General features: G+C 44.0%; 1 protein-coding gene across 2 annotated transcripts; it reads right to left on the bottom strand.

The window, feature by feature from the left end:
* Positions 1-1,040: 1,040 nt before the first annotated feature.
* pigq (phosphatidylinositol glycan anchor biosynthesis, class Q) lies at positions 1,041-14,408 on the bottom strand. Of its 2 annotated transcripts, none has more exons than XM_087840109.1 (14): positions 14,350-14,408; positions 12,243-12,433; positions 11,867-12,053; positions 11,350-11,522; positions 11,019-11,215; positions 10,024-10,155; positions 9,797-9,917; positions 8,928-9,054; positions 8,658-8,811; positions 5,337-5,448; positions 4,345-4,425; positions 3,515-3,629; positions 3,370-3,431; positions 1,041-2,406 (listed from the first exon to the last, which is right to left on the bottom strand). In XM_087840109.1, the coding sequence occupies exons 2-14, from the start codon at positions 12,393-12,395 to the stop codon at positions 2,254-2,256; spliced, it is 1,767 nt and encodes a 588-aa protein (XP_087696235.1). In that variant the 5' UTR covers positions 12,396-12,433; positions 14,350-14,408; the 3' UTR covers positions 1,041-2,253. The 2 variants fall into 2 exon arrangements, with proteins under 2 accessions (XP_087696235.1, XP_087696234.1); XM_087840108.1 differs by lacking the exon at positions 14,350-14,408 and adding an exon at positions 13,486-13,560.
* Between the last annotated feature and the right edge of the window lie 713 nt (positions 14,409-15,121).

Below are 15,121 nucleotides of genomic sequence, written 5' to 3'. Positions count from 1 at the left end.
CCTCGCTCACAGACACATAACGGGTATGACAGTCCATTCTCCCTGCAGCACGGACTACACTGCCCATGATGCTACATTCTTTAGAGCTATACCTGTAGCATTCTGCCTGCTAGCTTAGCACAACAACAACAAAAAGGCCTCTCTCACCCAGAAAACACGCAGAGAGAGAGCGTCACCCTGTAACCATGGCAACCGTAACGCTGCCGCCTGGAACAACAGAACGTAGCTGTCAAACAAAACCCAAACAGTCCTGACCCGCCACAATATGAAACAGGGAAGTACCGCCGTGTAATCCATTTATTTCAACAAAGTAACTGTATTCTAAATACCACCTTTTTAAACGGTAACTGTAACGGAATACAGTTACTCATATTTTGTATTTTAAATACGTAACGGCGGTACATGTATTCTGTTACTCCCCAACACTGCATGTTAGTGGGGTTCTAAAACCAAATGCAAATTGTAAGCTAGTATTTATGATATGATGTGGAATACACAGGAAGAAAAAGTGAAAAGGGACATGATTAATTAAGCTAATGCTTCTTCTTACTTCTTTTTGAATGTTATTATTATTATGCTTATCATCATTAGCATCATCATCATTATTAATTGCGTTTGTGCTTTTTTTCCTCTTTGTGTTCTATTATTTTTACATGTTCAAAATACAATAAGAAGAAATTTCGAGGACCTGATAGAAAATAATCAGCATGTGTGTATCCACGTCAAACTTCAGCATAATTGTCGTAATGGAAATAACATTTAAAAAAAACTCAGTCTTTTTTTCCCACGATGTATTTAAGCACAAAGACAGCAGCAGTGATGACATCATCAGTATGTGCCACATTAACGATGTCAGCTGAATTAACATTCATTAGTATAAAGTCTCTCTGCTGTTTGGTTGCCACTCATATATACTGTATGTAATGATATAATAATTTGTGTCACCTTATTTTTCTAAACCTTCCATTGTTTATTGTTTGAAAACAATAAAAATATGTTGTGATGTTCCAGCTGACTCAGCGTGAACACCAGAGGAGGAAGAACATGCTCAGAATCCTGGATTTTCCCCAATGTTTAATGAAAAGCTGAATTTAGTCAAAAGGTTTGATCAGACATAACAAAACAGGCACATTACATTTAAAATGAACGACAAAAATCAGACTTCACGGCTGTAACAGACGTGCAGAATCAGTGAGTGGAAGAAGAACATTCATTATTTCATTTAGACTAAATCTCTCTCAGGTTAAAAACAGACATGTAAAGACATTAAAATAAAAAAAAAACATTATTTCTGGTTACAATTATTTAAGGATTAAAGATTCCAGCTATTAACACATTCAGTGCAGTTGGTTAATATAAAGAGTCATTTGATCGAGTTTGTGTGTCGGCACTGAAGGCGAACAGTTTACGGCTCCACAGTTTTACTCACGTTAACACAAAACAACAAGATCGGGTCATTCTTAAAAAGCTCCTTCAAGGTGCTTTACAAATGTACCACTCACCATAAACACAAGAAAACAATATTTATATTTTCTCATTAAAAACATGACTTTGATTGAAGACTTGGTGCTTGCTGGTGGATTAACCAGAGCAGCTGTGGCACACGTCTGTCCAAAGGTCCTCCACAGTGACGTGAGACTGATGAAAGAACACCTTTCATTTAAGTTTCTTCAAGTTTAGTTTCTTCTAAAGTGGTTCTACAGTTTGGAGGGGGTACTTTATTTTAAATGACTGTATAAAAATCAAACAGAGAATCAGACGTGTGTTTGTTACTTTTTATGGTTGATCACAGCTCGTACAGGAGTGGTTTTGGTCCAGTTTTGTTGTTCTTCCTTAAACATAAAGTCTTTTATAACGACAAATAAAAATGTAAATCTGTAAAGTCAAAGAAACGATCAGTTTAGTTGAATTTTACTCTGGAAGAGTGAAAGAGCTTCCTCTGTGTTTTTATGCCCACAGCTCTTAAACCAACACCAGCAGGACGTGACTATTTGCTGGTTGTCCTGTTTCTGGTATCCGCGTGAGCTCAAATATTCATCATCCACCTTCAGGCTGAGCAGAAAGCTGTAGACGCGATGACTCGGCAGCTTCAGGCGATGTTCTCTGTGACGCTCTTCCCATCAAATATAAAAGCATCTCCCGAAGGTCGTCTGTCCGTTTCCTGTCCGTTTCCATCTCTTTATTTATTCAGTTTCTTCCCTTTCCTCCGCTCCCTCGTCTCTCCTCTTCCTCCATCGCGTTTCTGCCTCTCTCTCAGTCAACCTTGGTGCTTTTGTGTCTCCAGGGATAAATCAGCTCCCCGACAAACAGCTTCTTGACCAGAGCGGCCCACGAGTCTCTGGGGTAGCAGCTGTATGTCGGGGTGCGGTACAGCTGCACCACAGTGCTGCACTTCAGAGGGTTTATCTGAGGAAGAAAGCATCAAAATAATGGCTTACTGTCAGGAGGAGCACACACTGATGACACATTATTAGCACGCTGCAGTAGGAAGTCAGGTACAAATAAAAAAACAAATACACCTGCATTTCCTATAAAGTCCACTAGAGGCGCCAGCAGTGAGTCGGTCCCACGTTAAACTTTACAGCAGATAAAAACACGTAAACCGTCTCATTAAGTGTCAGTTTTATTTACTAAGTGTTGAAGTCTTTAAGTTTTTGGTTCTTTTATTTTTTATTGAGCTTCATCTGATATTTCCCCTCCTGAGTTCCTGGACCACAGCGGCGTGCCAAGTCTGAGTTTTCCTGTTCCTCGACCACCAGCTGTGACCTCAGCATCTGTTCCTGCACCAAACCTGTCAGACGTCTCCTCAGGACCATCCGTCAGGCTCTGCTGCTGCTCGCCCTCCAGCGAGGTCCGGCCTCCACCCTTTTCTGCTTCCCTCTGCAGCTCCATCATGTCAGAGTTTTCTCCAGTGTTGGCTGGCTTATGGTTATTTCCTGTTTTACATTTTTCTTTCAGTGTCTTGTGTTAATTTTACTTCCTTTTTTTTTTTTTTTTTTTGATCGTCCGCCTCGCCCAGATTGTTCTCACCTGTCATGTGTGTTTATAGCCCCGTCTTCCTCTTCCTGTTTTTAGAGGAAGTCAGTAGTTTACCTGAAGTTTTACTAGATTGTGTCCTGCTGGAGCCTTTGGGTGAATTTTTAATGTGACCAATAATAAAGTTTCTGTGCAGTCAAGCAAAATGTTTTGGCATCAAATGTAACAAACTAAGTATTTAGCATTTAAAACAAGCAAACAGCTGGATGATCATGTAAATTTCATCCAGCTGTGATGATTCGAACACGACGAGGCTTCCTTGTAGCAGCCAATGAGGTGCCTCCATGTTTAAATCTGCGTGGTGAGACAACGAAGACCTGTGTGACCTCTTACCTCCATCAGCAGGTGAAGGGCGGTGCCCGGCTCCTCACACAGCACCTGGAACTTTACGCCTTCTGAAAACGTGCACAAAGCCTCACGATGAAAACCTGCACACCTCCCCCACGCAGTTATTTAAAGGCGTTTCAGTAAAGCGTACCTGCCAGTCTGTAGGGTCTGAAGACGCGGAGGCCCACGGCAAACAGCGGGAAGGAGTTGATGAAGTCCACGCTGAGGTGGAGGACGCCCTGGAACAGCACCACCACGAGCCGGAGCTGCACGACACAACGAGACCCAGGAGTCAAAAACAAACGCACCCTACTGCAGGTTTTTTTTTGGGGGGGGAATCTGAGCACAGACTCGTCAGACGGGATGAAAGAGACGACTTTCATCTGGTAATTAATATTTTGGATGCGTTCCCAGTTCACAGGTGAGCATCACACTTTCATTTCACAGGAAGCTGAAACAAAAAGTCCATGAAAATCAATGAAAAACACAAACAATCACTTGTTTTTGGCTCCACAGTATTATGCTGCTTTAAAGACTTTTTAAAAAACTGAACTGAAATCACAATTTATCAGAAGTATTCAGCATGATTTGACTCGACTAAATGTTATAAAAGTCTAATAAACATTTTTTGACAGACTGTGTGATAAAATAGCAACGAAAAGACTGATGAGACACATTTTAATTACATTCAAACATAAACCGTGTCTGTTTTTATGAAACCGAGCTTGACAGCTCTGATCTCGGCTGTCTTATTTTCAGGAAACTGACTTCAAAAAGTTTTTAGATTTTAATAATGATAATAATAATGATGATGGATTGCATTTATATAGCGCTTTTCAGACACTCAAAGCACCACTGGTGGAGCAGCTACAGTTGTAGCCACAGCTGCCCTGGGGCAGACTGACAGAGGCGAGGCTGCCATATCGCGCCATCGGCCCCTCTGACCATCACCAGTAGGCGGTAGGTGAAGCGAAGGCGTACCAGAGTGAAGACCAGGTAGTAGAGGGCGGTGGTGGGCAGCAGGAACAGCAGGATGGTGAAGAGCAGTGTCCCGATGAAGAGCTGGAAGAAGCACAAACACAACAACACTCTAAGAACTGATGAAGATTCTGGTGAGAGTCTGAGGCTCTCGATGCCTCCTCTTCCTCGTGATAATTCATTTTTTAAATAAATGTAAAAATCTTGGTATTAAAGCTCTTGAGTTAGTTTGGGTTTAAAGCTCCTGTGATGAGGCTTCAGATCAGTCTCAGCATCCAATCGCTGACCAACGTCCCTCTAAAAAGGGGGCGTGTCTCCTCCTCCCAGCAGGAAATTAATGCGCAACCAAATAAATCAAATTACGTTTGTTTATTCAGAACATTTTACACCAACCAGAGTCGAGCACAGAACAGGCAAAACCAGGAATAAGTGCAAGAAACCCAGATGTGATGCTCCCAAAGACACAACATTTACAGACTGCTCAGTAGAAATCTATGAAAGAGCCAATCAGCAGCTGAGCCTGGAACCATATGAGCCAATCATGCTGCAGAGCTCATTCACAGCTCCTAAAGCTGAGTGGAGGACGATGCATTCACCGTTCTCGACACGTAACAAACATCTTTCTTTGATTTCTTTGCCTCCCTGATCCTGGTTCTGCTCGAGGTTCTTCCTGTTAAAAGGGAGTTTTTCCTCCCCGCCCTCGCCAAGAGCCTCTCACAGTCTGATTAACGGCGTCTTCTCACCGATATTTAAGGTTCTTTATCTTCTAAAGTGTTGTTGTGAAATGGAGCTATATAAATCAAACTGATATCAGTGGTGCTCAGATATACATGTAGTGAGGAAAAAAGCTTCCGAATCCTCATTTTGGGATAAATGTACCATTTTTTTTTAGCAGTTTTTAAATAAGATTTGACTCTTATCTACATTTGTAGAGACTCTAGATGTTAAATTCATGGATCTCTACCTGTTTATTCTCACAGGTGTTTGTGGGTTACCTGGTCCACGTCGTAGGAGCAGGAGTCCACTCTCTGCCGCAGGACGTTCCACTTCTTCCCTCTGAAGAGCCTCCAGAGCGACGAGAGCCCATAGATCTTCAGACAGTACAGCCTGACAGACAAACAGGTGATGAGCGACTGCTTAAAAGGAACAGGTAGATATCTGACAGCTCTGCAGAGGCCTGTTCAGCTGGTAAACCACCAGCTTTATGACAAATCATTTCAAGTGTAGTCACAGAAAAAGCACGACGAGCTGTAATAGGAGCAGTCGTTAATGACACACTCAGCCTGTCTGATAACGACTAAGAGAGACAGAAGCTTTCCGTTTGAAGCACAGCGAAGCTTCTTCAGCTTTTATCCTCTGCAGAGCCGAGCTGTGTTCACGGCAGGAGATATTTTTAGAGCCGGGCGCAGATTTAATAATAAGAGAAAAAACTCAGACAAAAAGCTCTCAAAGCGAAGAGCCGGCGGAGCAGAAATATGTGAGGAGGAAAATGGGTAATTTACTGAGCACCACGGGGCGAGGCACTGCTATCTTTAGAGCAAATACATAATTTAGTCAATCTTCACGACAGCACTCAGACTCCCGCCACACCACACGGCACACTAACAGTTTCTCCTGTTAAAGCCAAAGCACGCGAGTGGACCTGAGAGCTGACTGAACCGAGATTTAAGAAAATGAAGATTTAAATGTCATCGAGCTCATCTTTGAATCCTCAAACGGGATTTAGCAGCGAGGTCGTTTCTGCAGCTGAACACGTCTTCAGGTTAAAGATGAAGAAGAAATACTCATCAGTCCTGTGACGCTCTGCAGTTACTGACTAACCTACTGAAGGCAGCAACATTTCCTGCTGCACAAGTTTCAGTTTTACACGCGTGTGCACAAAATATTGTAAACATGAGTCATCTCCAAACCAGATGTTTGCTTAGTTAGGACGTATGACAGCGTCATCGGTTCATCTGCAGTGTGCTGTCACAGGGATGCAAGCATGCTGTCACTTTTAAATGGTAAGACGTGCTAAATAAAGGCTGCCAGGGTGGTGCCTCGAATTTACCTTGACCCTAAAATCTTCCAGAACCAAAAAACTCATCATGAAAGTAAGAATGTCCTAAATCTGATCCATGCGTGATCCTGCACGGAAGGGGCCCTCAGCACCCTCACACATGAAGAAGGCCCAGCAGAGGCTCTACTTCTTCAGGGTTCTCAAACAAAAACCGCCCGTCCTCCCACTGCTGCTCCATCAGCACCACAGAAACCATCACCAGGTTCCCCCCACCCATCCTGGAGGACGTTTGGAGGCACCGCTGCCTGATAAGCACCAACACAACCACGAACTCGTCCCTGATAATTCATTTAACTTTCCTTTGTTCTTCTCTGCTGTATATATATATTTATATATTCATATTTTAATACGTTTGTATTCCTTATTCTCGCTTCCTTTCATTGTACTTTGTTCAAAGACAATAAATTCATCTGAAAACCAATTAATTGATTATATTAGAATATTTTGCATCAAAGTGTTGTGCAAACATCTTAAGGCACCCTCATTTCTTTATATGTGTTAGTAAAATGTGAAACAGTTGCAGGGATGAACTGAAACGTGTGCAAACGCAAAGAAATCCAGTAGAAAATTAAACAGAATAATTAATATTTATTATTATGACCACCTTTAATCTTCATCACAGCCTGAACTCTGAGGAGTATCCTCAGGAATAGTTCTCCAGCATTCGTGAAGGACGTTCAAAGCCCTTTGGATGTTTCTGCCTCTCGTTCTGTTCTCTGTCAGGACGAGCTCACGCTGCTTCGGTAAATCTGAGGTCCGGCTCTGAGGAGGCTGATCCACGACTGATGGTGTCCCACAGGTCACTGTCAGTTCATAATCGTTGACACCGCTGGTTCACCTGCAGCCACATGTCCATCACTGATGCCCCGTCACAGATTTTCAGCCTTTCCTCACAGTTTTCCTTGGCAAAGTCTCCTTAACGGCCGCTCTTCTATTGAGTCCATTTCTGATGGCACGTTCGTACTGAAGGGTCACGTTTCACCTTCACGGGCGATCGTGGCTCAAGAGTTGGGAGTTCGCCTTGTAATCGGAAGGTTGCCGGTTCGAGCCCCGGCTCGGACAGTCTCGGTCGTTGTGTCCTTGGGCAAGACACTTCACCTGTTGCCTACTGGTGATGGTCAGAGGGGCCGATGGCGCGATATGGCAGCCTCGCTTCTGTCAGTGCGCCCCAGAGCAGCTGTGGCTACAACTGTAGCTGCCTCCATCAGTGTGTGAATGTGTGTGTGAATGGGTGGATGACTGGGTGTGTAAAGCGCTTTGTCCTCCCTAGAGGGGACTAGTAAAAGCGCTGTACAAATACAGGCCATTTACCATTCATCTCTCTCGTGGTTTGGACCCTCCTCTGGATCTTCACCATCTTCTCACAGTCAACAATGACTCTGTTCAGCAGAACATCTAAAGCAAACAGGCCTGCAGAGCAGAGCGTGCACCAGCTTCCAAATGTCCAACCCTGTTATGTAACCGTGACGTCAAACAAAACATCCTGCAAGTCAGATTTGGTTCTTTTGTGAGTGGCTGCAGAAATGAATTATGATGCTCTCATCTTCATCTTCCAGTTTTCACTATTGTCCAAAAGCTATTTTATAGTAAATTTACCGCCTGTGTAAAAGTTTTTATGTGTAAGATTTTAAATCGTTTCTTTTTGAATGAACTGCTTTCAGCAAACGTCCCAAAAATGATCTTAAAACCCACCAATTTGGCCTCCATCACCTCAGTCCAGTCATAAAGGCGATTATTTCATTATTAATAAATTCTAGTTTCTAGATCATTCTCAGTTTTTTTCTAGATGCACAGAGGAAGGAAAAGATTTGAAAGCACTGCCCCCTGCAGGTTATCAGAAGTACCTGCTCTCACAAAGCTTTACCACGTGCTTATTCAATAATGTGGTGAGATGAAAACTAAAACAAGTCCTAAACAGTCTCATCCAGGTCCATCCTCATCCTCATCCTCATCCTCATCCTCAAACCAGCAGAGAAGACTAATCTCTCCGGAGAGTCCTGCGTCTGTCCCAGGGCTTCCTCCCATTAACACCAGGAGCATCAGTTTCACTTCCTCACCATCCTCGCTCTCTAACCCTGACACTCGTTTCCACCCACAACCTCATTCTCTCCTCACAGCTTGAAGAAATCAGCAGCTTCACCTTCACACAGATGCTGCGCACATCTGTCGGCCTCATGCTCCAGGCCTTGTTGCCTTTACCGATCAGAATGAGCTTTCCTTCATAGCGGAGTAAAAGCTGGGCGTTTCTGAGACATACCTGGCTCCGTAGACGTAGAAGCAGTAGATGTGGAAGGTGAGCAGGGCCACCATGTCTGACAGCAGCGAGAGGGCAAAGGTCAGGCCGAGGCAGGCCGACAGACCTCCGTACCACAGGATCCCCTCGATGAATGGAGACATCAGGTGGATGTAGCCTGGATGGAGAGACCAAGTATCACAGTGAGAGTCAGCACAAGCTTCTGTGTCACTTTAGAGTGAAAAAGATTTAAATTAAAGGAAATCTCAACACTGCAGAGAACCTGACACTCACTGATCCACAGGTGTATGTGGTACAGGAAGAAGCGGCCCAGAACCTGGTCCAGGGCCCGGTTCATCTTCAGCCCGGCTGGAGCTCCCATCAGCCACTGCAGCAGCTGCTCCAGCTCTTTAGCCACATGCTGAGGAGGAACCGCAGGAGTTTAATGACAGAAGAACAGAAGCTGAAATTACGCCAAATCCAGCCGGTTATTAGCGACTTAATGAGGCGTGTCGGCGCTGCGCAGGGCGCTGAAGTTTCTAAACTTATAACATGAAGAGTTTTTGTACCTTCAGGCTGTTTCCACAACATGATCCAAACTGAGCATCATTTGTTCACTTATCAAGAGACTGTTTTTGTTTTCAAACCTGAAGCTGAACTACGTCTACGGAGTTTCTATAAAGCAACGAGCTGAAATTATTAAAGCTAAACTTTTTCACGTTTTTCCGGCGCGCAGCATCCTCGAAACTGCTTCTCGTCTCCTGGATGAAGCAGCAGTAATGTCTGATTTTGCTCCTTCGATCGTCTCTTGCTGGCAGCACAGGTCATCGGGCTGTGCCCCTCAGCAGGCTTCTGGAAGTCGGCCAATCAAAATAAAGTTGGTGTTTTAAAGAGACAGGAACTAAAACAGCTTGTGTGAGACAGGAGGGCTGCGTGAAGGCCAGCGTGAGGTACACATGGATCATGCAGAGCTGCTTTTTCCAAAAGTGAACTGCAAAAACAAAACCAAGCTCATATGTCATGATGGTGATTCTACATCAAAGACACGACCATGACCCTGTAAAACAAAGACCAGTCTGCGAATCAGGGACCTTCATTCAGCTCCTGAAGTTTGGTCCCTCACACTTGCACACAGCAAAAATCTCCACAGAGCAATAACTTACATCAGCTGCAGGCATCAGCATGTTAGCCAGCGTGGCGATGTGGTCGTCTCTGTAGAGCCACGACATGAGCAGGACACCGAGCCCCACGTCCACCAGGAACGACACCAGGATGTTGCCTTTCCTGCCGACAGACACCAAAGCGGAGACGCGGCGTTACAGTCGGCTCGGTTTCAGCAACAGTTTCAGTACAAACCAGGTGAAGCTCCATTTCTTCACCGCACGCCCACCTCATGAACTGCTTATGCTCGACGGCTGGTTTGGGCGAGCTCAGCGTCCTCGTGTGTTCGGTCCTGTAGCTGATCTGGACACATGTGGACAGTTTACTGGACAGGAAGCGCAGCGGGTAAAGACTGAAGATCCTGCATGAAACAGAAGAGACAGCTTAGAGCTTCACAGGTCGGGACTTTCTTACAATAAATGTTGGACTAATAAATAAGAGCAAAACAAAGAAGGAAGCAGCAAAAGTACGTCGCTTTTCAATTCAAAAAATTATTTTTATCCAGCTTTGCATTACTCCAAGTCAGTGGAGCAATGCAAATGAGACCAACAGAGTGAGTCTGAGGATACCAGCAGCAGAAATGAGCGTAATGATGCTGCACCTCCAGCTGGGGTTGTGCAGCTGACTCGATGCCTCCTGGCTGCCTCAAAGCGGAGGCATTTCGGGCATATCAAAGTGGGTGAGGTCCTGCAGCAGAGCCAGAAGCTGCTCGATAAGTTATCCTTCTCTGCTAGCTTGGAAGGATCTTAAAGCTCCTCACAGAAGTGTTAGAGGAGGTGGAGAGGGAGGCCTGTGCATCTATCTACTACACAGCTTTTTTAAGCTTTTCTATGTCTTTATTAACAGATTAAAAACACCCAAACGCTGAGATGTAATAAAGTGTAACTACCTCGAACTTAATCCGTGCTTTGATTTTTTTAGAGGATTTTAGTCTTTTGCACAAACAGGACTTGAGCAGATTGCTTGAAATGAGTGTTTTTTATTTCATTTTTTAAAATGCATAAACTCACTGAAATTAAAACACGCAAAGTGTTAAAAACACTGAACAAGAATCTTCTCGTGCAGAAACTCAAACGGTGAAAGAAGGCACGGCAGGATTATAGTTTGTGGTTTATTCATCATGAATTAACTGGATGTTTTGTGCTGTTTCCAGCCGGGGGAGGGCAACCAGCGCATTGATCAGTATATAAAATGATCTCTCAGCTGTAGCTGTCTTCTTCTTACCGGATGCTGCAGAGCCACGTCCACAAGGCGAGCAGCCAGCTGATGAACACGCACAGCGGCACTGAGGTCTGTTTGAGCAGCTCCACGATGATGCTGGCCTCCCGGCCTTCAGACTGCCAGTGGGTCGACTTCAGCGGCCCGTCGTCGTAGCGATCCAGGAAGAACAGAGGCTGGCTGCGCGCTACCGTCTGGAACACCTGCAACGGGAAGAGGAGGAGCATGTGAGGGATCACCAGCTGCCCACATCAGGGATTGGACGCATGTTGGGGGAGGAGCTGATTTGAGAGCTTTGCACCAGCTCGGAGACGTCACAGTTTTTTCTCCTCTCTACCTGTTTCAGCTCAGACGGCGGCTCGGTGTTGAGGTCAGGATCTCCACTCTCAGTGGGGTGGAGCTGCGACAGCATCACCTTCCTCTGCTCATAGTGGACAAAGATCACCTTCTCCTCCTCATCATCATCATCATCATTTTGCTTTTTTGCTTCCTGCTGAGTTTCTTGCCCATCTGAAAGTTATTCCAATCAGAGCACAGAAACTTTCAAATTAAACGAGGACATTTTATTGGACATTTAAAAACAGAAACAAACTGTCAGATAAAAAAAAAGACAGCTGTGAAAAAGGAGAACTATCATTTCAGGGTCAGCAGGCTTAAAAGAAGGGGAGGAGCTAAAGCAGCTTAGTTTAGACAGGATGAACTGCTAGGCTGCACCGATGCCCTGTTTAAGATAAATGAGGATTATTTTGAGCTGAGAATCATGCAAAGCTACTCTAGCACAGTCCAGAATAAAAAACAAAAAGTATGGAAAAGAAAAGCCAAGGAGGAAGCAGATTCCAGTCTGAGGATCTTACTTTGGTTCCGGTTGACGACCTCACAGATGAAGCCCATCTTTCCCATTTGGCGACTGACCTGGAGCCAGCGCTGCTGGGGGAAAATGGTGCTGAGGTCCCTGAGAAAGCTCTCCATGCTCTCCTGACCCTCTTTAGGCAAACTCCAGGAGCCGAGTACCGTCAGCTCCACCCCGCTCTGGGCCTGCATCTTAGAGACGAAACAGAGGACGGCTGAGGGACTGACGTCTGGCTCACGTCGCTGAATAGATCAATCTGATCATCTGCAACCTGACTAAAAGTTTTCCTCTGCATTGTGTTTAATTCAAAAGTCAAAGGTGACACCTGTTGGACAGCTTGTGCCCTACAAAGACTCAGCTCCCTCTTTATAATCACCAACCTGCTGGATGTACTGTTTGACCTGCCCGGGGATGAAGGGGTAGTGAATGACCGCCAGCACCACGGCTGAGTCATGACCAGAGATCCAGCGGCCCACCAGCAGCCCGCTCTCCGCCCGGTTACAGCACTGTGGGAAGAAAATCTTCAGCACCATGACTGCACTGTGGCTCAGAGTCCAGCAGCTCTGATGATCTGAGAGAAATAAAACAAGCAGAGGTAAACTTTACCTTCAGTTACAGGTTTACAGTTACCGGCCTGACGGAGAAATCCTTCATCACAGATACGCGTGCTGATTAGCGCGTGCAGGTCCCTCATTGGTGTCCACACCTTGGTTTGAGACACTCGTCTAACCCTGGAAAACTCACTGCCACAAAAGTCAAACTTGGAAATCAAAGAATCCTGAAATAAAATTTATGTGAACATTTTACAGCAGCAAAGATGGCGGTAAAAGTAAAGCGTTGAGGAAAAGCCTTTAAAAAGGTTTCAGCCAGTGTCTTAAAAAGGTTTTAAAGCCTCTTCTCTCTAACCTCTATTCTACTGGTGCTTTCCTGACATGAAACCCAGCATGGCTTCAAGGCTCAGTTTCCCAGACATGGATTAAGCCTGGACCTGTTTTCAGTGGGACACATTCACGGAATACTTCTCCTCATTTAGGAACAGGTCTAATCCATGTGTACGAAACAGACTGCATGTGTGTATATACACACAAGAGTAACAGTAACCAAGTACGAAATACCCGCCGAGGGGACAAAGAAGTCCTTATTAATGAAAAATATCCCCGCGTTTCCATTTAAGTGCTACGGCAGGAAAACCACTCAATTTTCCATTGTTTGAACGGAGTTCGGCAACAGAATGGAACAGGGTTAGAGACGGCTGTCCTCATTTTTTGCCCTTCAATCAGAAACCCGATTGGAGCACAACACGAAGCCTCGGGGCAGGTATGACATTGATTTCCGAGACCACGAAGCCGGTCAGCTGCAGTTTTATCTGCAGTGTTATTACAGAGTAACCGCGGGAACGTAAAGAAATTACCCAACACGTCAAAGAGAAGAGTGACACCCCAACCCCCTGGTTTATTATGTCCCCCACCTGACAACCACCTCAAAGTTCTTCGCATTTTTCATTATTTTTCGTTAAAAGTGTTTTAAAATCAACGACCTGAAGCTCGAACAAACAACGGAAAGATCAAAGTGTCTAACGTCACTGCGGAGACGAGACATGAGTGTTAAAAATGCAACTTTTACCTTGTTTAACACGACAACAAGAGTTCACCTTCCCTCTGCAGCTACGTGCAAACCGTCGGCACCATCTTCGTTGTTGACAGTCCGTGCGATAAAACGCTCCGGAGAGAAACACGCGTTAATGACTGTGCAGTGTTCCTCTTACTGCGATTAGAGTTCAGTTTTTGAAAGAATTAAAAGTCTCACATATTTTTTTTTTTTTACCAAAGTTTTTTTTTATTTGAAAGGGAACTCTTTCAATAGAGAATATTAATAATGTTATTTTGAAAAGTCACTATATTAGTTTACATTCCTTGTTGTTTTCTTGTTATGCTAATAGTTTGATCAGGATTTTCTGAATTGTAATGTCGGAATGAAGGTATTGATCCTTAAGGGGAAACGTTTCAAACCAAAACATCACAGAACAATAAAATAAGCAGTTAAAGTCAACATGTAGTTCTCCTTACTCATAATTCCAGTTTACACTGAATTTATTCCGTTTGCTTTAAAATTGAATTTTACCACGTTCACAGGCTTCAGCATTGGCCACAAGACGCCCCTCTGATTTCAAAAACAGTAATTCGTGTCGATGTTATAAAGGACTGTGTTTCTGCTAATCCTTTTTAATTAATTTATACGGTTATTTCCTCTATGAAAAGCATTCCATAGTCTTCATGCGGTCCTTTTTAAATAATAATAAGATATTATAATATTATAACAACATTTATAATTTACCTGGACCGAAAACTTGATGGACCCAACATTGAGATTAAAAAAAAAATCCACAAATAATCAAAATCGTTAGTTTCTCTTAGGTTCTTCTTTCCTGTTAAGAAAACCAAGTGAAATGATCAAACTGATGTTTTACAATAATCAGCTCATACTCACCAGTAAATGCTCAGTGTGCTGGAGCTGCTGCTGAATGCACAGTTGGTCCAACTGAAGAGATTTTATCTCCGGCTGCAGTGACACAGCAAGAAAAGAGCGCGAGGAAAAAGAAATATCAGAAACCTTCTGGACGAAGCGACGTTTGTGAGCGGGCAGGATTCAAGGCCACAGCAGCAGATCTGACTGAAGCTTTACAGATATCAGCAGATATCACAGGTTCCTAAATGAACACGAGTGTGGCTCAGCCCTTTGATTTATACCACAGTAACCTTTTATTCATCTCACCGAGCTGCTGAAGCTGGCATAAAGGCAAGGTTTCAACACGCTGCTGAATTCAGGTATAAAATTCACTAAGAACTTCAGCTGGACTTGAACCTTGAGCCTCAGTGTTTAAATCCACTGACAGACAGAAGCAGCCGAGCTCTCCAGCAGCTCTGATGGATCAGAAATTTTCTCTGAGGTTACAAAACATGCACACGAACGAAACAGACAAAACCTCCTTAAAACTACACGATTTTAATTCAGAAAACTTACACAGAAGATCTTTAAAGCATAAGACTACCTGCTGGAGAAGTGGGTCATCTGGAGGTTTGATCTCATGATACAGAGGAGAGCCACAGGAGTGGCAACTTTTAATTTTGACCTTAAAAGTAGAAACACATATTTGTTGGACTTGAATCCTGAACCTTTTAGATAAAATATGATGAGACCATAATCAGAGCTTTCCAGCAGTTGATGTCTAAAGAGCCTCCAAACTAAAAGGAAAACACAC

Source organism: Neolamprologus brichardi, chromosome 4, assembly GCF_056152115.1.
Source record: "Neolamprologus brichardi isolate AB-2024 chromosome 4, ASM5615211v1, whole genome shotgun sequence".
Lineage (NCBI taxonomy): Eukaryota > Metazoa > Chordata > Actinopteri > Cichliformes > Cichlidae > Neolamprologus > Neolamprologus brichardi.
This window is presented reverse-complemented; position numbering and strand designations above follow the sequence as displayed.